The sequence below is a fragment of the Struthio camelus genome, chromosome 1 (assembly GCF_040807025.1).
Source record: "Struthio camelus isolate bStrCam1 chromosome 1, bStrCam1.hap1, whole genome shotgun sequence".
Lineage (NCBI taxonomy): Eukaryota > Metazoa > Chordata > Aves > Struthioniformes > Struthionidae > Struthio > Struthio camelus.
Window position 1 is genome coordinate 62,326,194 of NC_090942.1, and position 26,035 is coordinate 62,352,228.

At 35.8% G+C, this 26,035-nt stretch overlaps 1 protein-coding gene across 1 annotated transcript in view; it reads left to right on the forward strand.

Annotated features, from left to right (window-relative positions):
* The window catches only part of SLC41A2 (solute carrier family 41 member 2), a 59,935-nt gene that overhangs the window by 31,249 nt on the left and 2,651 nt on the right, over nt 1–26,035 (forward strand). Inside the window, exons 8-10 of the mRNA XM_068944184.1 lie at nt 1,258–1,337; nt 14,265–14,396; nt 15,362–15,510. Coding sequence (XP_068800285.1) covers nt 1,258–1,337; nt 14,265–14,396; nt 15,362–15,510 — 361 coding nt within the window. The remainder of the gene's footprint in view (nt 1–1,257; nt 1,338–14,264; nt 14,397–15,361; nt 15,511–26,035) is intronic.

Here is a 26,035-nt window from a genome sequence, read left to right on the forward strand (position 1 = left end):
TATCTTGGTTCCATGGGAGACTAAGCTTGTCTTATTTAGCACTGAATTTTGTAGGTCTGCTTGCATCAATTTTTGTCTGTTATGGTATTTTTGCTAAAGATGTAGTGTGGCTGGAATAGGTGATCCTGACCTTTAGAGGCTGAGGAGGGAGTGCATAAGAACAAGGTAAAGGGGTGGTAACAGGTTGCGTAACTGAAGTAGTTCTGTGAGTTTGACTTTGTTTTAGGTGCTGATAATTCCTGTTTGTTATGCTTTAATTCTAAGTTTTGTCTCAGCAATGAAGTGTTAGAGCTTTTTCCACAGTGTTTGGTGTTTTTTCAGAGTATCTTTATGTGTTACTAGGGTTTTAGGCCAGACGTAAGGTTGACCTGCTTGAGCACTGCATATTTTATGATTATCTTTTACTGTTCCTCAGCAGTTTAAGTTTAGCTATTTTTCATGATCAAGAAGGGGACAAGTCACCAGTTGATTTTAATGCTGTTTTAACAAAGCTTTGGAATATATAGCTTCCTTACTTGAAATAAATAAATTTCTCAGCATTCTCGCGCACTTCATGAGCTTTTTGCTTTCTTAATCTAAATTAAGGATTAAGAATTTGCTCATACTATTAGGAAAGGATTTGTGAACAGCTCATACTTGGGGTAGAAATGATCCTTTTTTGTTTTTATTTACATAGTGCATAACAAAGGCGTCTACATTTCATGGCTGCAGCTCCTATGAATGATCATAGAAAATAAAATAATAACATACCTTGCCACTTAATAGAAAAATAGAGCAAAATCATCATATTTGTATTCCTGGATATTTACAGATGTGTACTAGAGTTTTAATTTCACAGTGGGTGCTATCATCACATACTAACATTTTCATTATTAGTTACTAAATAAGTTAATTTATAATTCAAGCACTGTATGTGCTTGGGCATTGGCTTTTTATAGGGGAAGTTTTAGTGACTCCTGTATTTTAAAGCTTCATCATCCTAGTGCATATGCATTTATGATTACTTACAACTTTGTCAAACATAGATTATTGGCAGTGATTTTTATGTACTTAATTTGTACCTCATGTTTAATATTTGTTTTAACTCACGTAAAAATACTAATCTGCAGGTCAGAACAGAGGCACTTGGAGAAAAAAAGGTAAATTGAGAAGAGTGACTTTAGAAGATGTGCAAACTTTGATAATGCTAAATAAGATGTGAAACACTAATTAGTGTATCTGCTTGCCTTATTCTAAATGTTATATTTTGTTTTTCAGTATTGGTGGCCTTATTCTGGACACAACTGTATCAGATCCTAATTTGGTTGGAATTGTTGTTTATACTCCAGTAATTAATGGTAAGACTATGATTATTTGCAACGGTATGTTCATACATCTTGGTTTAATAGAAATCTATTACACTAAATTTCTGTTATGCAAATTAATATCTGTCTGATATATTCTTTTATTTCGATGTCAACACTTGTGAATTTAAACACCTAAGGAGTGCTTCCTGATCTCATTTATTATGAACCTTAGAGCATGACAGCGAATGTGAGAAATAGGAGCCTAAAGTGTGCAGTGACAAAACAAAAGGGTAACAACTGAAAAAAAGGTATATTTTAATATTACATTGAAACTCTTTTGGCTGAGGAGGATGAAGATAAAATTTTTTTTCGAAAGATCTCCCTTTGAACATCCAAAGGCAAGTTTTAAAAATGGCAGTTTAAATTACTTATAGTATGTGTAGATATAAGAATTAACAGGGATGCTACAGGCGAATAGATAGATTTCTCAAGAAAAGTATGTGTTGATTCCTGGCTTGTTATGTAGTTTCCAGGTGTGTATTTGTGAAAATTTGGTCCATAAATTTATGTGTTTGATTGTCTAAGGATATCAGCAGGGCAAAATTTATAAGAAGAGTTAATATCTTATTACACCAATGCAGTTTGAAAAAGCAAACTTTTAGCTTTTTTTGATACAGTATCACCCTTTTGATTCACATTTAGTTTGTGATAATTACAGTTACCAGAACTTTTCTTGCTATATTGCTACATAGCTTTTTTTCCCCCCTTTTGTAGTTCTCCATTTGATTTCTCACATTATTTTGCCCTTGTTTGTATTGTTGATTTCAAACCATTTTTCCAATTATCAAGATGATTTTGACTTCTTATTTTGCCTTACAAAGTGCTTTTGATTTCTCTTAACTTGGCCTTTGCAAATTCTATGTGACTTCCAAGCTATCAATTACATGACTTATGACCACTCGCTATTCTCTTCTACTTCGACAGTAAAATGTTAATATTGATCCTACATTTTAGTTTTGAAACACATCACCCCAGTGTGGTCTGTTTCCAGAGGTTGCTAAAGAAATTGTGGTGTGAGATAGCATCAAAAAGTTTTGCTAAGCTTTGTTGCAGTCAAGATTTAGCATATCTATTGCAGTGTCCATAGGCAAGCTGTCGTGTCAGAGGAGAAAGTGATATTGTTTTGACACGAACATGTTCTTGAAAAATTCATGTTAGCCGTAGTTTTACCACTTTTTATATCTTCTAGGTGCTTCTACATGATCTGTTTAATAATTTATTCTAATACTAATCTAGGAATAGATATTGGACTAACATATAGATTCCCCAGGTCATCCTTTTTGGCCTATTTAAAGTAATATTTTCTGTTTTCCCTTTTATAGCCCTCGGGTATTCTCTAACCTCAAAGATAATCAGTTTGCAAAGATAATCACTGATAATTCAGGAATCAGGAATTGTTCATCTAGCTCTCTAAGGATGTTCTAAGTTAAATTTATCCTCAGGCCCTATAGACTTAATATTTTTAAGTTTGTGATCACAGATCTCCGTTTTTACAAAGGTGGTAGCAAAAGGAACTGAGTATTTCTGTCTTCCATATAGCATATTACTTCTCTTTCCCTCTTAAGGTCTTATTTTTCTTTTTTGTCTTACTTTAATGTGAAGCATTTCTTTGTTGTTGCTTATGTTCCTTGCTAACCATAAATTCATTTTTGCAGTTCAGCCTTTATGCTTCTGTGCTTGTGCCTTTCCTTTGTATTCATTCTAACTTGCTAATCTTTTTATCTACATTTTGATTTTGAGATACCTAAAGAGCAGTGTAGCCATGTTGATCTTCAACTATATTCTGCTTTACATCAGGAAGCTTTCTCATAAGAGATCCTCTTCCTAAGAGAATCTAGGTGCCAATTGTCTGAGCTTATTGATGACTAGAGTTTGGGGCTTGTGTTTTTTTAATCCATTAATCTTATTCTAGTGATCCACTTCTTTTTTTCTTTTAATAGTGAACTCTGTTTGATATTTGCTTTCACTAAATTGTTCTTTATAAGCAGTTCTTCCTTATTAGCTAATTTGGGGCCTAAAACAGTTGTTTCCTATGGTAACTTTCTCCACCTAGTAGAAACGAAAGTTTTGCTTCAGAGAAACGAAAGTTTTGCTTCAGAGAGAAAAACATGACAGAGTGCTTCTCTCTTTCTGAGTTGTTTTTCCAGTGGATGTCCCTTTCCCACCTAGTTTAAAGCTTTCTTTAATGAACTGAAAATCAGTAATCAAGAATGCCCTTCTTTTTAGGCAGGTTACACCTAAAACTCTTACCAGTAGTCCTGCTTTCTTAGACGTCATCTCTTGATTACAAAAGGAAACAACTGCCTGGCAATTCTGTTTGCTTCTGTTTCCGAGTAGGCACCTATCTTTGCTTCAGTGTACTGTACCAGAATACTTCTAGATTTTCTCTATAGACTTACTTACTCTAGACTTGCCAGTTACCATGGTGCAGGTTTCTTCTCCCGAGGCCTTATGCTCCTACCAGATGTTACGGACTGCTGTTGTGAATGGAACTATGCATCTTGTTCAAGGTAATTTTTTCCCACAGAAATTGGCTGTGAAACCCATATTGCCTGTGTGTTTACATTTTACCTTTTTAATATTTTTGGCTAATGACTGGACTTAAATAAATCATTTTAATTGCTAAGAATGACAGTTTACTATAAACATGCCTCTAGAGAACAGGTTAAATATACCACTTCGTTTCTTGGGTTTTTTTTTCCAGACATTTACCAATAGAAGTAAGAGACTGTGCATACATTCTTTTGAACTATCTTTAGACAAAAAGACTGAGCCAATGGTGTTATCCAGAATAATACCTAGCCAAATCAAGTTTATATGCAATAAGGCATTACTGAGGGGTTAGAGAGGAGAAATGCACAGACTTTGTGGGGAAAACACACACTCAGACACATAAATATATGTGTGCTGTTATACACAGCCTTGGGTGATTAGGTGGTAGGTCAAGATCCTTGAAGAATCAGGCAGGTGGAGAGAGAATACCTGGGGCTATTGGAGCAGACAGGGGAAGAGAGAGTCCATAAGGAGGGCAGGGAGAGTAGCAGGTAGGCTTATAGCTCTGACAGTCCCACGGTGGTTCTGCAGTGATGATTTCTGTGATGGTTTGTACCACCCTCACTCAAAATACTGCCTTTTTATAAGACGTTCTGTATTTCTAGACAGTTCGTAGTCTTTGCCCCGGTCTACTGTGCAATGCCTGATGGTGTTATTTTTCCAGGTCACATTAGGTGCCTTACCTGTTCTTCATCTGGGTTTTTATTGCTTAGCTACTTCTTTTCCTGTTATATTTTCTTGTTATGTTAGTCTTTCCCCCAGCTCTATAGGTTTAAACTTCTTCAGTAACCAGGAATGGGCTATCAGGGAGTTGTTTATAGTCCTGTGCCCATATTTTCAAGGCCTTTGCTATTATCCCACACTTAAACTCCAAGAAAACCGCAAGAAAACCCTAACAAAAACCAAGCTCCATTTTACACAGCAAATTCTCATAACAAATTGATAACAAGTCTAATAGGCCAAAACTAGGGCCTCGCGAAGTGTGCGTAAGGCCAAATTAACGTTAAGGCCTGTGGCTTGATGCTAGAGAGAGCAGTGTTGCTTTTGCTAGGCCACCGGCAACAATAGGAGCATTAAGGAAATCTCTTTTTTCCTCATTTACGAATGAGTAGATGGGAGCAACGTGTGAGTGTTGTTGTATGTGCCTGTGCTAACCCCTCAAACCTCAGAACTGTAAAGACAGAGGCATTTCTACTGGAAAATTTCAAGTAAATATTTTCTGTGTAGAGAATGCAGAAGGTGCCTGTTTTATGATACACCTCTTGAGAAAGGAAATTGTAGGTAAGTAATTTTTTTGGTTGCTGTTATAGATGAGACTCTCCCGGGTTTCATAATTCTGCTGGCACCTCTTGATATTGCTGGTCAGCATAGTGTAGTAAACTGGAATTTAGGAAATCTTTCAATTAAAAAAGCACATCTGCTGACACTCATTTACTGATATAAAAGGTGTGTTAGACCACTTAACAGATGGCTTTTTTAAATATTATTGTTGCAGAAGGCTTTCCCTACCAGTACTTTCCTGCCCTTAGAAATCTCATTGTAAGCATAAATAGTGAAGGTAGCTGAGGGGTTTCCCCCTCAAAAGGCTCTTCAGATGCCTTTTCCTTTCTCTTTAAAGTTGGTTGCTCCTGTGCCCCAGGAAACCACCAGGGAAACCTGAAGGAAAGGTCGTAGCCTGTTGAAATTTTGTCCAGTCAAAAGCTGCCGCACTGTAAATTTGTGCAGGATTTCAAACTGTCTGTTTTTTTAGTGCCCATTGTTGGATAGCTAGAAATCCAGGATCATATATATTGTAAAGTTGTCAGGTATCGGGCCTACTGTGTGTGCCGTTAAATGGCTTTTGGACCTAGCTGTGTAGGTGGTTTGTACATTCTTAGATGTGGGAGAAGTTACTTTCATCACATATGGTACAGCATGGAGCCATGCACCTTTTCATTTAAGAAATATTGGTCTGGAATTTGAGCAGCCTCAAAGGTTCCTACCCCTATTAACAATAACTGCAAATATTTGCCAAGAATATTAAAATAGTTCTTAACCAGAGAGGCATGTATAGTCAACTTTACTGCTGGTGGCTTTACTGCCAGAAGTATTTTAAAACTGTTTTTCCATCTTTCCCTGTTAAGCATATTTCTTGAGATGAATAATTATTTTTAATTCTGTGGTTGGTTGGATTAAATTGTCACTCTGCTTTCTAAATATAAACGAATCATTTTGTGGTCTCAGCCTTTGTTGTACTTACAGACTACTTGAGATTTAGATTTTTCTCTTTTTCATGTATTGAAGTTCTGAATGAAATAACTAAACCCAAGTGTGGCTGTGCTTCAGCCTCAGTACTCAATACAAGTTGATTTTTGTGTTTTGTAATGGCCGAGTTGATTAAAATTTGCAAATCCTCTTACAGCATCACAGCATGTTGAATTTGGCTCAGGAATTGCAATTGGCAAGTAACAGAGTTCCTTTTGTGCAGAAAAAGATAATGTTTTGAACAATTATATGCTTGAGAATATGCCGTGGAAGTGAAATAAGGTGCAGTTACTAGATAGAGCCACTTTCCTCTCCCTGTTGGTTATATGCTTAGACAAAACATAGTGAGATATCTTCTAGGTGTTTACAGTTTAGGAATTACTGCATAATGACCAGCATATCCGTAGACCTTCTCCCCATTTTTCTGCATTTCTGTAGAACCGAGATTCTACAAAATAATTCTGAAAATGCCTGAAAATCAGACATGCTTTGCAGGCTTTATATAGCAAAATTTTCTTTTACAGATGGTTTGAAACAATACTCTTTAAAGATAACGCAAACCTGTTGTAATGTTTTTTACTCTTTGGCTGTACTTGTAAGAGTATTTGATATCTTAAGGGAATAAATATAAATCAAGGAATATGAGAAACCTGTATGAGAAAATTTAACACAAAACTTACTGCATGTCTGTCATCTGGGAGACGAAAGTTAGCTTGTATAATATATATTCCCCAAACCATACCTTTGTCTATGTATTAGTAGGATAAATGGAACAATAGACTTTTTTTTTTTTTCAGAGAGCTTTTGCTGTAAATTGTTTGTTTTGGAGAATGTGGAAACAAAACACCAAGTAATCATTCCTCCTCAAAAAATAAAATGTTTTTAATGTAACTTTATGTAATTTTGCTCTCATACAAAGTAGTTGTACTCTCAGCTTTCGTATGACACAGAGGTGCTTTTGATTAGAAGATAATCACGGTCTCAGTCAGTTGAGCACCTGAAATGGGGTGCCTCTGTAAATTACAAGGGAAAACATTAAAGTACATGTATGGTGATAGAGCAACTTGGCTGGGTAGCAAAAGAATTACTTTGTATCCTGAATTAGAAAGAATTAGTCTCATAATAGCTCCTATTCTATATGAGAACTTTATAACTGAGTCTTTACTTTGGCATGAAAAAGGGGGAGGATTTTGATTCTGGGTATTTGATTCTGACACATTATTGGCTGATAGTTCTACTACTTACTAGTTGCTAGCCTGTACGTGTAAATGTGTGTATTCTATGCTACTATAGAAGTATATGTTTTTTCTGTTAAGTCTTGTAATTTTTTTACAAGATTTCAGTAATCATTAGTTTTCACACCATAATTTGATAATTATATCTAGAATATTTTCATTTTTTGAGTAGAAGCCAAGGAACAATTTTAAAGTTAGCCATAAGAAATAAATGATTTATGAGCCAAATCAAACACAAACCGCTCCTTTTTAAAACGTAATGATTTGCACATACAGTGTTGTCTTAAAGACGTCTCTTAAAAAAAATGGCCCTATAGGAAAAGCTAATGGTTTTCACCTGTTTTCCCCCAGAAGTTTCTAAGTCTTAACAAAAATGCTACCAAGTGCAATGAAAGATAGAAGAAATTTGGATAAAAAAACAACATAGACAGGTACCTGGTTAAACAAGGCTTCTAATTTTAGTACTTCACATGCATAGAACATTATTTTTCGAAGTCACTGGTGAAGATGTCAGGGCAAAAATCCATACTGCATTTTCTGAAAGATAATCTGGTTATTCAAAAATTTAGCACTTTGGTCACTGTTGTAACTGAGATTCTTTTTCTTCCTTTTCATTTCACTTTTATAATACAAAAGGTATCCAAAAGCAAGTTGCTGTTGAACTCCAGAAAGACTAATTTTGAACTGCGGATTGTGCTCGGGAGTGCTCAAAAGCAGGAATCTTTTGCTTTCCTTCTCTAGATACATAGATCCACAATAAAAATCAATTTGGCAATTGTGTTGGACTAATTCTCTCCTTATGTGGACATTAATTGTTTTTTGGCCTGTTGCACAAACTGTGTTGTGGATGCCTGGGAACAATGCAGTCAGTATGCTGTGACTGGTTAATCTCTCTCCATACAGCTGAATTGTTAAACATCTGTTCTGTCAATGAATTGATATGCATACTGGTTTGCTGTTCTTACACCATTAGTCAGTGTGCCCCATCTTGCAACTGCTCTTCATAGTCTTATTCATAGTTATGGGCACTGGTCATTAAAGCTGAGTACGCAAGCTTCATCTTGTGCTCTCAGTGCTTTCAGAGGAGGCAATTTTCTGCAAGAACCCTGCTTAATTTATTAAAACAAAACAAAACGAACTGGAAGAATGGGATGGAGAGCTATAGGAGAGGAAGCGACCTTATGAATAAGCTGGCTGGATACTGCTTTGGAAAATTGCTCTTGTCTGTCATACAGTTCTTCCTGAGTGCTGTGAAAGTCCCTTAAACCAATTTTTTTTTGTTAGTTAGTAATAAATTATTTCTCCTTTTCTGGAATGCCTGATTAGAGATCCTAGATCTGACTTGCTGAAATACTAAACTAAGTTGGTACAAATGAAATTAGTGAGAAGTCTTCTTTGAATACTTAAATATTTTGAAAAATCTGAACTTAAATATTTCACATTGGACATCCAAAACCACAAAATGGTCTTTGCAGATAGCACAAATAATTCGATTGAGGAAAATATCACTTTACAGGTATGTTTAAAAAATAAATGTATTAATATTTGTAAAGTAAGATTTATAATGTGACAAGCACCACTGAAAAGCAGAGGGGAGACTCAATTCCAGGCTTTGAATAGTGAATATTAAATAAGACATGAGATATTCATGATATACTAAGGATAAAACAAAATATCGAAGTGACATTTAGACAATACTTTGTGGCATTGAATTAGAGGTCTAAGAGGAAGAAGAGTAATCATAGTATTGGACTGTCATAATTTATGCCAACTCTAGGGATAGATATAAAGTGTTTACGTATAGGGGGGTCTGTAAAATGTAGAGGGCTATATCTACTAGGAACTTTAGCTTTGTAACACCTTATTTCTAGATGTGTAGCTTCCTGCAGAGAAACTAAGTATCTCCCAATGACCTTGAAGAAGGTGAGATATCTTGGAAGAGAACAGTCCTCTTCCAGCAGAGAGCCATCCTGAGCTAGTCAGCAGAAGCATCTCTGGGTCTTTGCCAATTAAGTCGGGCAAGAAACAAGTACCTCTGTCTGTTCAAGATTCAAAATTTAGAATCCTTTTCTAAGGTTAGATGCATACCTCTCTTCTTTAAAAGCAGTAAATAGTGCTTGCTCTGTTCATTTGAAACATAGCTGAAATAGAGTTGAGAGGAAGAGGTGGCTTTGCCCGTTTTTTAATAAAATCATCAAGCAGTGAGTGCCTTCACCCTGTAAGTGAGAAAGCTGGGTTTGGTGTGGTTAAAAATAACAATGATAATAATCTTAAGATTAATACAGAAAGCATAAGCTGTTGCCAGGTGCACAGGATTTGTGAACATCTAGGACTGGCTAACTGCCTAATTTAGTAAAATTAGTATGTCCACGCACAGTGGTACTGTGCGTGTGTGCATGCAATTTACCTATCTATCTATATACGTATGTAAACTATAATGATAGACAAATATATCATGTACATAAATCACTGAATGAGTATACCTTTTAAACAAATGAAATGAATTGAAAGGGACGAGCAAGTATATTTGTCAAGTATGTTATACTCAAACATCGTGCACCTATGATAAAACATAAGTTCCTTGATTATATTTACACAGAATTTTTTTTCTGTGGGACGTGTTACCTTGTCTATTAAAGCATGCAGTATAAGACATGTGAAGAAAACAGCCTGGTGTGTTATGCAGAGCACTGAATGGACTATAGCTGGTCTGCATCAGCAACACCCCTCTACCTTCCTTTAGCTTCTGTTTTCTTACCTATGAAATGTTAGTCATGGTAATGAAACAGATTTGCTTTGAAATATTCTTTAAGATGTATTGATGCAGAGTATTTTAATGTGGTTTGGAGTATGCATATATATATATATTCTACTAATAGAAAAAAGTCCTTTTTCTAGATAATGATTATTAGAATCACAGTGGTAAACATAGTCACAAATAGATGACATGGTTTTGGCTCTACTTCAAATATGGTTTTGTGTCCTTGTTAGACAAAAAAGAACTGTGATAACAGTTTTCAGAAGAAATATTTATTCTGCAGAAAAGAGGCTGTTTCTTAATCCCGTGACTGGTTCAATAAAATGTTGAGGTTTTAAATTTTCTTTTTAATGTTGTAAGCCAGCACGTCTTCCTTCACACATTACTAGACAACAGCCCTTCTGCTTATTGACAAAGTAGTATTTTCGTGTTTAAGTTAAACACATCTGCTGGCCTGAGAGGAAGGCAGTAACAGTTGCAGGATTTTACTTTTGCAAGAAATTAGTTTCCTCTGTGCTGTAGTTCTCATGAGAATGAGAAGAAGCTAACTAAGTCAGTCCTTATAATAAAGTGGAGGTTTTGCTATGATGACTACAATACTGTTTTCCAGGAAGAAAATCTTATGACTTAAATATTCATGGAAACAGTCCACATACCTGCCCTCAGAGTTTTTCATAATACGGGCAGCTACTGAGCACACTACCATGTTGTGCGTTCAGGTGCTCAGAAGGTACCAGTTTTGTGTGTTGGCATGTTGTCAACCTATGCAGTTCTGTCTGTTTTCTGCTTCTCACAGGGATATGATTAATCTAATATTGCTGAGATAACTTCACATGCCCAGTAACCTCTATTAGAGAAAAACAAATGGAATATCTCTGTACATGTCAAAGGGATACTTTTAATGCAAATAAAGCTATATACAAGTCATTCTATGACTTGACCAGCAGAATAATGAGACACAATTCTGTACTGATTTGTATCCTGTGTTGTTAGAGCACCAGATAACCCTTTCTGTCCCCAGTGTTCCCTATGAACTCGTGTCCCTGCAATATCTGCTGTTCACAATGTTCTCTCCATCCTCCCTCTACTTTGCACAGTACTGTCATTCCTCTTCCACATCCCTTAACTACTGGCTGAGCAAGAGGCATCATGCCTGGCTCCAAGCTATGCATGTGCTGACTAGACAGCTGGTGTGGTTATACTGATAAGTATACAGCTGGTATTACTGCCTTTGTCTCACGGAGAGCACTGTTTTGAATCTTTCTCTTTACTAAGCCACTGTTTCCTTTTCGTTGTCTTGTTTAACCATACTTGGAGGTAGTTGATATCTTTAAGAATCCTTGTATCAGATGAGGTTGAAATTGGCCAAAAGGTTTAAAAAAAAAGGTAGCGGGAAGAGTTGACAGGTGAATAGACAGAACTAAGGATGATGTGACTGCTGCCGTCCATCACTGTACATTGTCAGCTTGTGGAGACTGAGCAGAATGCATAGATTCTAGATTTTTATACTTCAGTACACCTGCTTAAAGTGTGTGAGGTTCTTTGAAGACACATGTGTAAAACTATCCATATACCAGTGATCTTAGATTACTGAGAATCAGACCAAATTAAATTTAAGATAATTTTACTTAACATATGAATGTTTCCTTTCCCATTAGCTAAAACAGATCATACATGTTCAACTTACCTAAAATGAAAATTAAAAAGACAATGTTACATCTCCTGAAATCACACTCCACATTAGCTGTTTTGGTTAGCTTGTCAGCTTCCTTTGCAGAGCAGATGTCGTCATCTTTTTACCAGTGTCCCATGGCAGCTCAGTTTGCTATAGAATCACTATTACTGCTTTTAAGTCATTTTTCTTACCTACATGCACAAATGTGTTTGGGGTATACTTTCTCTCTCCAACGGATGGCTATAAAAGTACAAAGATTTTTAATGAATAGCTATCCCTCAGAGGCTTGAAAAGCAATCTTGTCTGTGTCTCTGTTGTCCAGATGCTTTTTTTATCGTCCTTTTAAATGGACAGGTTTCCCTTTTCCTTAATTCCTTTCCCTCACATACTCAGTTTCCTTTGTTGTCAATTAGGGAAAAGGGGTCCAGATCATCTATCATATTTCTGTTTGAATGAACTGAACTGATCTGAAAATCATCATTCAAAAGCAGAAATTGCATATGTCCTAGGCAATACTTGAAATCTGTTTCCTATGCCAACGTTTGACAGTTGCATTGCTACAAGGCTCAAAACATACCTTGAAAGATAGCCCTAATTATTTCTGTTATTTTTTTTTCGTAATACTGTAAAAGATAGGGATTGTGAAAGAGGATTTTACCAATTTTATCTCTTAATATTGTTTGGACTAGATTTTACAGTTGCTGTCTTGCCTGTAGTTACCCAGGTTGCTTTTATTCCATCTTTTTAAAGCAGGAACTGTTTCATATTTTCCAGTTACAGGGCACAATACCCAGCTTGATAGCTTTATCAAGATGCAGTTTTATTTAACAGCTTTTTCATAATTCAGACAGAAATTATCTGATCCCCATCTGAATATAGCGCATTGATCCTTCACTTTACTTCTCCTTCCCTTTCCATACTTTATTCTCATTAGTCAGTAGTCTAAATACCATTGTCCATAATGAAAACTAACAAAAGATAGACTTTGGACACTACCTAGGTTGTTTTTAAATCTGAACCTCTCTTTTATAGTTTATTTTGACTTCTTTTTTTTTTTTTTACTTCTGGTTCTGTAGTTTGTCTGAAAAAAATCTATTGTTGTTTTAATTTTCTTTGCGAAGACTGACATACCTTTTTTGGTAGTTCACATTTTTTTCCCTATATTTCCTGACTAGGTAGATGCAGCTTTCTTTGATAATCAGTCCTTTCCACCAACTCCAAGTGCCTTTTGCTTATACTTTATTTCCTAATTGGTATTGTGAACCTTTTGCTTCAAAGCCCTACTTTCTCCTTGGGTTCTGCCATTAAGTCTCTTTAAGCAGTGATGAGGCAGGAAATCTTCACTGAGTTCTCAGTATTAGATCTGTGTGCTAACCACAGCACGTCCCCACAGAGAACTGGCAAACAAAGACTTCTGGTGACCCACAGACACTTGTTTTGCAACCAAACAAAGCTCAAAGTATCAGATAAACAAATCAGTTCAACCACAATAAACAAGGACTTTCTCTTTCCTGAGTAGGACAAGATCCGTATTAACTCTTGTGTTTACTTCTGCCTAATCATAATTGCTCTGTAAAGAATATGAGGAAAAAAAGCTTGTACTTGATATGGAAGTAGACAGTACTAGAGCCTCATAGCTGTGGGAGAGTTCTGCTTGCGCTAATACTGCTGTATTGCTGCCAAGCTTATTTGGGTATGTTCTGTATGCCGCTGCATTGTGCCGTGTCGATCTATGTTATTTGTTAAGTGAAATTAACATCAAAGTTGTTTCATAGAAATATTTTTTCTGATGGCAAGCATATCCAGAGTGGTCAGAGAGAAGGTAGAATTTCCATCACTCCCATTATTTTAAAGATCAGTTAGTTATGCAAACACTTGTCCTTTCAACCTGAATTATGAATGGCAGAAGATTATGGTTAATCTTTCACTGTGGCAAAGAGGAATGGACAGATGATCTCTTGAAGACTTTTCTAGTTCTGTGATTCTGTGAAGCCTACATTTATGCTTGTGATAGTGCGTCTGCTCTGTATTATTTATACTTGCCAGCAATACTGGCCTAGGAAGGTAATCCAGCAGTGGCACAGCTTTGTAGTACTTCTGTTGTTCCAGGAGGGATTGATGAAGAAAAGGGAGCTTGAAAAGGGAGCTTCACCTACAAGAAAGTATCAGATTGAACCTTTTGGGGGAATCTTTTGCATTTATTAAAAATTAAAATTGATCTCCAAATATTCCTGTCTGGTGATGCACGAAACTGTAGCCTGTTTTTCCGTTGTTTTAATGATTGGTGTTAGCCCATCGATAAGGAACATACATTCTAAAGATGTTTTTCTGTTTGACTTTTGTACTTAATTAGCTGTGCTAAACATAAAAGAAATTGGTAAATTTGCAAAAACATTGCCCATGAGAGGAAAAAAATAATTGAAAGTCTACCACTTGTCCTTTTTGTATTTCAGGTATTGGTGGTAATTTAGTAGCTATTCAAGCCAGCAGAATTTCTACCTACCTCCATTTACACAGCATTCCCGGAGAACTGCCAGAAGAAGCAAAGGGTTGCTATTATCCATGCAGAACCTATTATGGTACAGGTATGTATTAGTTAATTGTCAAAACTAGTGTCTCATGTCTCTTCTTTTTTCTCCCTGTATGCTCCCAGTACCTCCACTGAGAAACAAAGCAACAAAATAAGTTGTACATGATTCAAAGGCGGCAGAGGTATGGCAGTTTCCTCTACCTGCAGATGTTTGCCTGTGAGGGGTGAGGGGATGCACAGAGACTAACAGGGAGAAAGTTATAACTAAGACAAGGGTCAAAGGCGAGGATTGATGGGGCAGGAAATTGAGGATACCCACTTACAAGGATTTCAAAGTTAATCTTGCCTTAGCTCATTTACCTGCTCCTAACTTCTGTTGTCTAACTCCAGAAGTTCACACCAACATCCTGTTAGGACCAAACTATTTCTACCATAGTTACTAAGCTTAGTGTGTGCTTTCCACTCCCCATTTGCCATTTCCTTCCTAGATTCTTGCTTCCCTTCTTATTCCTCCCTAGTATTGCCCCCTTTCCTAATAATATAGTAACTATAATGAAATTTGACTTTGCAGTAGCGTCTATTACACTTTCATATTTATGAAATTTGTTGGGGCAGATAAAGAAAGTGGTAAATATGGGACTACTTTTTTAGAAATGGAAGAATCTTCTGAGGTAAGTCTTGAATATGGGGTCCAAAATATCCACTCTGTTAGGAACACTGTAGGAAGTCATTGCAGCTCCAAAAAATTAGATGGTAATCCATATGTACAGAACCCAAATGGATGTAGGAAATGTACTCATTCAAAGCAGATAGTTTGTACACTTTTGTGGAAGGGCCTTGCTTAGCTTTCCCAGCAGACTCTAGAGCTGCCTTTTTTCCCCCAGTGGAAACCCTCAAGGAGACTTTTAGAGGAAAATAATGCCTGCTGTTCCACAAAGCTGCTTTTTTTTTTAAATTAAAAGTGGTTAAAAAAATATAGTAATCGAAGAGCTAAACTGCATTTTGGATTTTTTATTATAGGCGTAAATAACAAATCAGCCCAAGTTCTGCTTCTTCTGGTGATTCCTGGACACCTGATTTTCCTGTACACTATCCATTTAATGAAAAGCGGTCATACTTCCTTAACTCCCATCTTTATAGCAGTGTATTTGTTTGCAGCTCTGCTTCAGGTAAGAACGAATACAACTTGAAAATGCTTGTATAAAAATGCATCCTTGAGGAAAATCACGCTTTATCTGATATCTGTAATCTCATGAATAGTACAAGAGGTTATGGGTTATTACAGCCTTTCAGCACAGTTTGGAGGTAACTAACTATCCCCCACACGCATACAGCTTACACAGGTGTATCTGCATTGTGAGCGCTTCTCATAAGACACTTGACTGCATTATTTCCTGGTCCTGCAGCTTGCTTTTTCTTCTTCTTGCTTCTCAGCACCACTGCACTTAAAAACTCCATCTTTTCAATCGGCTAGAGGCGGGGTAGAGAGAAGGAAAGGTAGCATTTATGAAAAATGAGTACGACAAGGAAAATTCTCAAGTCTCTCAAAGTGGTTTCTTAAAATGGTTCACAGTGCTGTTTCAGTTAACATATTCAAAAATGTAATAGATAAGAATGTTACGGCTTGGTGCATTCATAATTTTTATTATAGTTAAAATTAGGCCAACAGTAACCACTCTAGGAGAAATTGTAATTACATTAATTGCTAGATAGTTTTACATTATTTTTTCTGGTCTTACCTAGTGGTCTATCCAAACTAAGCAACGGCAGGTCTTAAAAGAAGCCTTTAGAAATAGCAATGCCTTAAGCGGAAATAATTTCACCCAGAGAAATCAGTAATAGAAAATGAAATATTTTTATTACATCTACAATCAATTTTTAGCTACAGTTTGGCCAAGTGAAATGTTTCATTGTGTTTAAAAAAATTTTTGAATGTTCACATTGCACAATAAAAATACAGTTGAAATATCCATATGTCCACATATTGCTTCTAAATATGTGACCAACTTAATTTTAAAATACAAACATTGTCATCAATCAATAAATGCCTAATAAAAAACATAATTTTTAATTTTTTGAATTGTCTTCCTGTGTTCATCACTCTGCTATTCCAGTAAAGATCAGTTTTGAAAACTGCTTCTATTTTAATTTTATATGAGAATTCCATATTTTCTACTTAGAGTATAATCAGAAACCTTTGCATGTGAGAGTCTCTTACTAAAAGCTGTCAAACCATTATTTTTAATTTTCTTCTTGCATACTATTTCTGATTTCCAGCCTTATCACTTGTTTCATAACCTGTTTTCCTGAGGAAATTATGCTGTTCATTCATTCTGTCTGATCTGTCTGATTGTCCTTTCTAATAACTTTTGAAATCTTTGACCCATTTCCGTCAAGTTTTTCTGAGACAGCTCTCAGTGATACTAAGTCACTATAGGCTTAATAAAAACAGATGAGGGGAAAGAGTTCATGTTAATGCCTCTGCTGAAAGCAAAACTGCTGTATCTCAGCTGTTAGCAGACTTCAGAGAATTCACATGGGAATCTATGGGAAATAGCTAAAGACATAAATCCATATGAAATCCATGTGGTTCTCCTGCTTGCAGAACTACTACCATACGTTTATGGCTACAAACCTTTTCTTCAGCAGCAGAAGGTAGGGCAGGTTTTGAGAACTGCAAAAGTTCAATTGAAAACCACGTTAAGGCCTTGGGACAGAACTTTCATATCACATGGTAGTTTAGGTTTGTCATAGGAACAAATGCACATATGAATTAATCTCTATAAATTCAAGGACTGATTAGAATTTTCAGTTTTACAGTCACGTATCTCCGCTCATTCTGTAACGCCGCAGCTGATTTTCCTGTTTTTAACTAGAAGAGCTTGCATTTAGCTTTTTTTTTTCTCCTCCCTCCATTTTAAGGATGATTTTCTCCTCGGTGCCTTCTGACTTTAGCCATAACCGGCAGTTTGAGATGTATTTGTTTTGAAACCGAATAACAGTATTGCACACTGTAACTTCTCATGGGTCTCGACAGATTTACAATTTGGAACCCCATGTTTTTTGACATGTTCTGAAAATATTTAGCTAGATTCTTTTCTCCATTTTTTTTATTCTGGCATTTTTCTGGTAGTTATTATCATCGTTTTACATAACTATAATTATAGCAGATTTAAAATTTTCAGAGAGAATTCTTGCTTTAACCCTTAAATCTCAAATACATTTCATTTACCTATCAGTCTGGTACTCTTCTTCCCTACTGCAGTTCTGTGCTTTTAGTTTCTCCTTTCTAAAGTAAAACACTTAAATATCCATACTCATTCTTCTTCCCATTTTTCAATGATTTTGAAACTGTTATTTCTTTCAAGCTTGCATAGACCAACATCTACTGATCTAATTTTTCCAGATTTTTTTTATATTTTTGTCCTCCCAGTGACAGCTTTTCCAGCTCTGCAGTAAAACTGAAAAACTTCACATCTAATTACTGTCACTTCAGTTATCAACAAAGCAAATCAAATGACAGTCTTTTGAGCAGTGGAAGATCTGTATTTCAGCCCTTTCTGATAATGTATTGGACTTCACAGTTATTTTTGTACATTGAAGGCAAATGAAAATGTACATCAAGAATTACAAGCCTGCATTTAAGCAGGCTAAAATACCTTCTCTTTTAACGTTTGAGATGGTAAATGGTAATTTGATAAACTGCAATGATTCCCAAAGGTAAGAATTAATTATGGTCAGGCCTGTGTTTGAAAAGGTTCGATATCACTGCTTTACTCTTTCTAATTCAACCAGTCTAATTCTAATTCTAATTATTATATCAAGTTAGTGGGAAAATATGTAGCTGAATGATAATTATGGCAATATACTGAACCTTTTTTTACATTTTTTCCAGTATGTTAAAAAACCTGCTGAATTATAAAAAAGCAACAAAAAAGTGAATTTTCAGTCTTTAAAAATCTAGTGGCTTTTGTGTGATGTTTACATTGTTTAATTAAGTATTTTACAGTGGACTGAAGTAATTTTTTTACTTAACTTCAATACATCATTTATTGTGTCTGATTGTCCACTACAATATTTGTTAAAATGTGTGTGGGGTTAAGGAATGACAAAAGTACAATAAGCTGGAAAAAAAAATCAAGGAAATGTTGAATGAAACATTTTATTGCAAGTTTTTTGTTTGTCTCTTGCTTGCCAGTTTATGCTCTTTCTTGGTCAATGAAATACTCCTCACTATCTCTACAGTAAATTTGTAACATAAATATGAATTCTTCTGTTTGGCATTTTAACATCTCTTTTTCAGGTTGCTTGTAAACTTAATAGACTTCCTTACCAACTGATAAAACAGAAATTAGTTGCATTACAAGCTCTGTACAATATTACTGAAGTTTCAGTAAGGTAGTTAATTTTATTTTCATCCAGTTTTGATACTTGCATTGTTGGAGGTTATATTGCCACCCATGCCTCCTTTAATCTTCTCCTTTTCCATTCTCAGATATTCTGTCTCCAGGAAGTCATATAATTGAAATATTTATGGGAAATAAGTAATTAATATGTCATGATTTGCATTAGCATTAGTGTGATTTAGTTTTTACTGAACAAAAATACACTATGTAGTAAAAAGAAGAACGGTTTCATTGAATATACAGCTGTTTTAAAAGATCATTAGTGAGGATGTTTTAAATAATATTACTACCCAGGAAGATGATCTGCAACATCTCATTCTCTCTGATTCTCTATAAGCAAAACAGTTCTTGGCTTAAGAAAACTCATAAAGTTTGGGGTTTTTTCTGAGTATTATGAGGAAGCTCACCTGTGTAAATAGGCACCTGTGAGTATGCAGGTTACTTCAGGTAATGCAGCATACCTTAGGGGCAAAGAGCACTGTGCATTGATGAAAACCAGTAGATTGATTTTAAACGTGATTTGGATTTGGTAAATGACTTCTATTCAACAGGAGCACTTTCTTGAAAATTTTACAAACACAAGTCACAGACACACGCATACCTCCCAGTGTGCCACATGAGGTTACAGTCTGGCTTTTGACCAACAAACAATATATTAATTGAAAAACAGTCCTCCTCCTCTATCTTTCAAGGGCATAAATATTTTTCAACTGTACGAAGCTATGCACTGAGCAAAGTTACATTTTCTGTCTTGTCAACTGCAGTAGAATGAGAGCAACGCTGGGACTGCTAAGCCATCAGTCCTGACATACTGCTTTGGACATTCAAAGGCTGCCTCTGTTCTTAATGTTCTCACTGAGCCAGGAAAATGACCTCTAAGGAATTTTCACACCTCCTAACCAAATCTGAGCACACAGTTACGTTAAAGACTCTGGGAATAAACAAACAAGAGGAGATTCCAAAAGCTATCACCAAGCAAATTATTCATTCCAAAATACAATTGCTTTTATCCAATGAGGATCAGAGGTCCCCTCCTGTAAAGTAACCTTTTTCAGTATTTCAGAGTTGTTTGGGGCAACGGAAAACCAAGAAATGAGCAATACTCTTAAGGACTTTCTGTTTACATTAGAAATGTTTTAGATTTCTCAATAGTCAGAGGTTTCTAATAGAACATTATGGTATGGTTCTCTTCACTCTGGAAAAATTATCCATGGGGATATGATGTATATTATACCAAAATATGGAAAATTGTGTTTATAGAGAAGATATTATTGCATTTTAAATATTGCTTTTTCTGACAGAAAGTACTTCCTTCCAAAATGTAGAGCATGAACCTACTAAAGAGACTCCACGAGTCAAGGATATAGGGAAATTAAGGCCCAAACCTGGACAGTTCTGCCTATTTAATGCCATATTGTTGCATCATGAGAAACAGTCTTGCCGCATTCACTGGGACCTGAACCTGGACATCGCTAGCTCTTTCTCCTCCAGGCATGTTACTGTCAGTAGTAGAAGCCTGGTTCATACAAAGTCATTAGAAGGGAGATACCACCTTTCCCCCCAAGAAATTTAAGCTCAAAGTATTTGTGTATGTAGGAGGACATACTAAGTTGTAGCTGCTGCAAACTGAGCATGCCTGAACATTTAATGGTATGGGTTGTACTCTCATTCAGCCATCTGACAAGCAGCCTGCAATTGGGACTGCTTTGATTAAACCTGGCTGTCTGGCAAAGATGCAAAGAGAGCAAGAAGACAGTTTGGAGGATTTGGATTTAAACTGTGGAGTAAAAGATTTTCCTTCCCACAAAATGACACTGATATAATCAAATTGGTTTAGAAATACCTTCAGTTAAACTGGTATAATCTTTTTTACTTAAATAATGTTTTAGTCATATATAAATTATGTTACGCTGTCTGGGTACTTGGATACCATAGTGTTAGGCACTTCAGATCGGAAGGGTGTGATTATACGTGTTGCCAGTGTACACATAACATAAAGGTTTGACGTTAGGAGTTGAACTAGTATTACCAAGGAAGAACAGTTTTCAGCTACGTTCCAGGCCTTGCCCCAACACATTTTTCTACACAGGAGTTAGAGGGAAGCAATGCAAAGCTTAAATTACCTGATGCCCCTGGCAATTTTCTTAAATCATAGATTGTCCAATGGATGATGAAGAGCATCCACTTACAGTAGTTGATGATGATGCTCTCATTCCTCAGCCCGTTGTTCTCATTCCTTCCCTGTCTGTTCTCCGCCGTCTCTAGAATGACCGACGACAGACGAAAACACATCTGTCTGCCTCAATCCGTGCTGATCACAGTCCGGCCTATCAGCATAATCCCACTTTCATTTTACATTTAATGCCAGTCTGCTATGTTAGCTTGAAAAAGAAGAGTCAGACACAGAAACATGCATCACCTTTTCTTTACCTTTACCACCCTGATAGGGTGGCAGTACTTTCAAAAGAGCATAGAGAAATGCCTGGGGTTTATAATGTCTTAATTCAGTGCGCCAAGAGTCTCCAAAGCTCATTAGTTAAAGTCCTAAACCAGCCTGGAAACTAGTTTAAATTAAACTGGTGTGACTTTCATGTATAGGCATGCCACAGCTGCTTTATGTGTTTGAACTGAGTCCAGAAAGGCAAAAGACTGGTCAAATGTACTCGTTATTGATTAGTGCTGCTTGAGAAGCAAGTTTTTAGAAGTTTTCTAAGGAAAAGGTTGACTCTTCTGTGAGATACCTGTATTCACTCCCAAAGAGAGTGAATTGATGTTTACTAATCACAAGATAACTAAAACATGAATGACAGTAGCAAGTAAAAGCTCTGGTTTCTCTACAGCCAGACATTGAAGGAAATCTCTGCATGTTTGGGGGAGCTAGTGACTTGTTCCCCCGGGCATGGTGCACACCAGAGGTGCTACCTGAGAAAGCAGCAGAGAGCACTGTATTGAAAAATATAGTAAAACAGCCCAAGTGTCAGGTAATATGAAGAGCACAGATGTTAAGCTCTGCAGCAGTTTCAGTGCCTAAACCTGTAGCACCTACTCTCTGAGTTCTCTGACTACAGAATTCTGGTTGGAGACCATGGGAATTCAGCAAGTTCAGTGCACATCTATTATGAGTGCTTTAAAGATAATACTCAGTTTCACATGAAGACATCAAAAGCAATTTAAAATCTGAGCAATCCAATGTATAATTTGAAAAATTAACTTAATTCCGGTCAAAGCCACTTTAAGACCTTAACCATAAATCTGATGAGAATTTCAGTCAGGGCACAGTAATCTTTAGAGATCCTTAATTGAGAGTTTCATACATGAATAATTTTAAAAAAAATAGTATAAACTTATCTCTAAATTTCATCTATTTGTAACAGCTGTTATACAATAATTGCCAGAGCTTGTCATGGTTATGTTGTAGGTGAACTCTTGAGTCGATATAGGGTTGAGAGTAAGGCAGAATTAAGATACATTGAAAGCAGGCTATCACAGTTTATTTGCATCTTTGCTTCCAGGCTAAAGTAGTAGAATGAAACTATTTCATAATGCAACTTCACATGGAAACTGTTGAAGAAGAAACAGTAGTACTAGTAAGGTGCAGGAAATCCTGTCCATCTAAGGCATGCTAAATAAACGGCTAAAATGTCTTGGCTCCACATACCAAAAATACAGTTGAATTTTGATAATGTCTGATTATCAGCGTGAAGAAGTATGTACAAACTGTATAACCCAAACTTGCTCTTTCCAACTTGGTAATAGACTTCACTAATCACAGAAACTATATATAAACTAATATAAACATGAAAGATTCAAACCTCATTAACAAAGATTATTCATTTGAACTTTATACGTCTTATCACTGTGAGTTTGACATATAGTCACTGATGAAATATGGTAGTCCTAGATGAAAGAAACAGTAAAAATATTATAGCATGCTGCAACATATCAGCCTGTATCGTTTAGACTATGTTAAAATGTTTGGAAGGAGTTACATATTTTTATTTAAAATTAGAGTTTCATTCTTTTCCCATTTCTGAAGCCATGAGTAATTAGTTATATGAGAGTGTGCAGACAGCTTTTAGAGGTCTTCACTGCATGCAAAAGACCAAAAATAACTTCTAGAGCTAAACTTGTTAATTTTATCTAATGACCTGCAAAGAACAAAAGCAATTTTTGTGCCCCATAGCAAAGGAAAATAACTATTTTGCCTTGTGTAATGTTCCCATGTTTCTAGTTTTGCAATCAGAAGATTTCAGCTTTAAATATTGAGACTCATTTTATTTAAGCATTGGTCTTCAATTTCAGTTTCAGTGTGATATTAACTTGAATCAGAAACTTCAATCGCTAGAATTACTCTTTCTTTGTATCTGTCCTTTGTTGTGCGATGTGATATGTATATTTATACTCCTTATTTTCAGCTTCCTCGTCATTAGTCTGATAAAGGCTACTCGCGCTCTTGCTCTTCCCCCCTTTCTCTCGTTGTTATTGCTATATTCATTATGTAGTGTCTCTATTTTTCTCTCTTCTGTGGACTTCTTTTGGCAATGTGACTAGTATGTCTTTTTGCAAATGCATCACATTTTATAAATAGAAAATATCAAGCATTATTGGGATACTTATTCTATATCTTGTTAGTCTAATACTGATGATGTTTGTAGCTTCATTTTCCTCAATTTTAGTGGTAATTTATTCCAAAAGACTAAAGAGAGTAAGTCAGTATGACCTCTCTTTTAAAGTACTAGAATGTCTGGAATTTTGTCTGTATTTTTGCAATGCTTGCTCTGTTCTTTTTTTTTCCCCCTTGATCAGTGAATATAGAGCATTTCCCTTTTCTTAGTCAAACCTTTTATGTATGTGGCTATTTAATTATTTTTTACCTCCAAAAACCTCCCGTGGTTTTCAATTTGAAGTATGCTTGGGCTTTGTTCTTCGTAGAATAAATGCAGAACAGAAATATGCTGCATTTGCACTATCATGCCATCTGCATGATTTCGCTTAACAAAGTATAGGCTACTGATAAATGCCCGTGAACGTAAAGCAGTGTAGCACAAAACTACTGTTGTGACAAGTCTCATAATGCATATAAAATCTCATATACAATTTCCTCCCTGTGCCTCAGAAACCTTCCATTTTTCTCAGTCTTTGCTCTCCTTTAGCCTTCGTGAGTACATCTGCCTGCCTTTTTTTTGCCTCTGTCAGATCTGTGTGTGTTCCTTACCGCTTTAAATTCAAGTACTGTCTTACTTTCAAAAAGCCAGCAAATTCATGGTAGGAGTTTTAGTATTGTTGTCAAAAATAACAATTGATTGACAGTTGTGATCTCTCCCTCTTAACATTGATAAGAAGCAAATTCTCATTACAGATTTAAGTCTCATTGGTAGACTTCTTCCTTGCCAACATCAGCTACTGTGGCCAAAGAAAGTAACCAAACATTTCCAAAGACTGATCTGTGTCATTCTTAAATTGTTAGTGAGTCTCTAACCATGCAAATGTACAACAATAGCATTATTCCTTCCCCAAAATAAAGGCTGATGAACTAGAATTTCGTAATTTATCACGTAATCACTGTGTCCCTGCTGGCATCATACACTGTTAAGGCCTTCAGTTAATATAATATACTATAGTTATTCTTTTCCTTACTTACAGAAACATGGTTTGTTATAATTTGCATTGTGTTATGCACCCGTAAGCTAATATGGCAACAATAATTATTTTGAAAAGTTCACAAAAATTCATTTCCAAACTACCTGTTTTTCACTATAGTCTAAGCCAGTTATTTTAGAATGGAAAATATATAGACGAATTAAAAGTTTTTGTGTCATGAATTTTAAAGATAAAGGCATATACCAGCATTTAAATTGTACTGTATATGTTATGTTTAATGAGTTGTGTGTCTCATATAAATGTAACTTATTCTTGGAATGAGTGCTCTCATGCTCTAATAGCACACGCGTAACTATTGTTGAATATGGGGACTATAGAGTTTTCTCTGTACGTCCTGTCAGTGATGTTAATGTACAGTATCTTTTATAAACAGACCTCCTTCTGTCTGTGTTAGAAGAAAGAGCCAAGTCAAAGAATCTGATAGTCTTCCAAGGAAAACATCTGTTTTAAATATATTTGTTTGGATTCCAGTCAGCACACCTAGGACTTGCATAATTAGCTTAGACTACAGAGTTCCCTTTTCAGAAGATATGTTTATATAAATAAGTCGTGCATTTTTCATTAAGCAAATACTCTCCTTTTTTTTTATAATTAGAAATCCATGTTTGTATTTGAAAATATGCTTTGGTAAAGCAAAGTTTAATTGAGAATAATTTTTTCGATACATTTTTAATATAACATTAATTGTACTGAATTTTGTATTGTGGTGAAGTGTCAGCCACATCACATCACATCAGTGTTTCAGTAAATGAGTAGACACATTTATAAAGGTGTTTTTGATACTAATGATTGGTAGTTTATTAAATAAAATACACATTTTGTACCTTTTACCACTTTTGTTATTGCATGCTCTTTTACATGTGCATAACAGACTTTTTTAAAAATGAATATGGTAATAACTGTCTTAAGCTTACCCTTCCTGAAGACCTGATTAAATAAAAAATGCATACCGTCTAATGTGTATTTCAGCTTAGGCAGCCCCTTAAAAGAGGAAAGAAGAAACACAAATTCAGTTAGTAGTGTTTTTCTCCACTCATCTCGTGCCATGCTACACCACATGATTCCGCTGAACCAGAACCTTTTATTATACAGCTGGGGAACATTAAAAGAATTCTTTTCTAAAATTGGGTTGATGATTTACACATACCTTGGGTATTAAGATCAAACCTCTCAGATGTTCAGACATTCACAGTTGGGAATGAAATCTTTTCCTTTGGGTCATATTCAGCCTGGAGTGACACTTTCATAATATATACTGCAGGTGTGCCTTATTACAGTAGAGCTGAAGTTGGTATTTCATGCATGAAAGTAGCTTCTAAGCCATTTGTAGTGGCTCATGCTATCTAGATGAAACTGTTCTTAATCTGACCCCATATTCTTTATATCATGTGTGATTACAGCTCAGATCTAGGTCTGTGGTAACAAGCTAAGCCTATTTTGAGCGCTTTCATCTGGGGTAACATCAGTCAGTTCTGAACGATCTTGAAACCTCATTTGTGCTCTCACTACACAGAACGTTTTTCTGGTGTGAGAAGTGCAGTCACACGTTTGTTTGGGATTTGTGTTTTTCTTGCCATTGTCAGATTTTTTTCAAGCATGAGGCTGAAAAAATACCGTCAGTGATTTA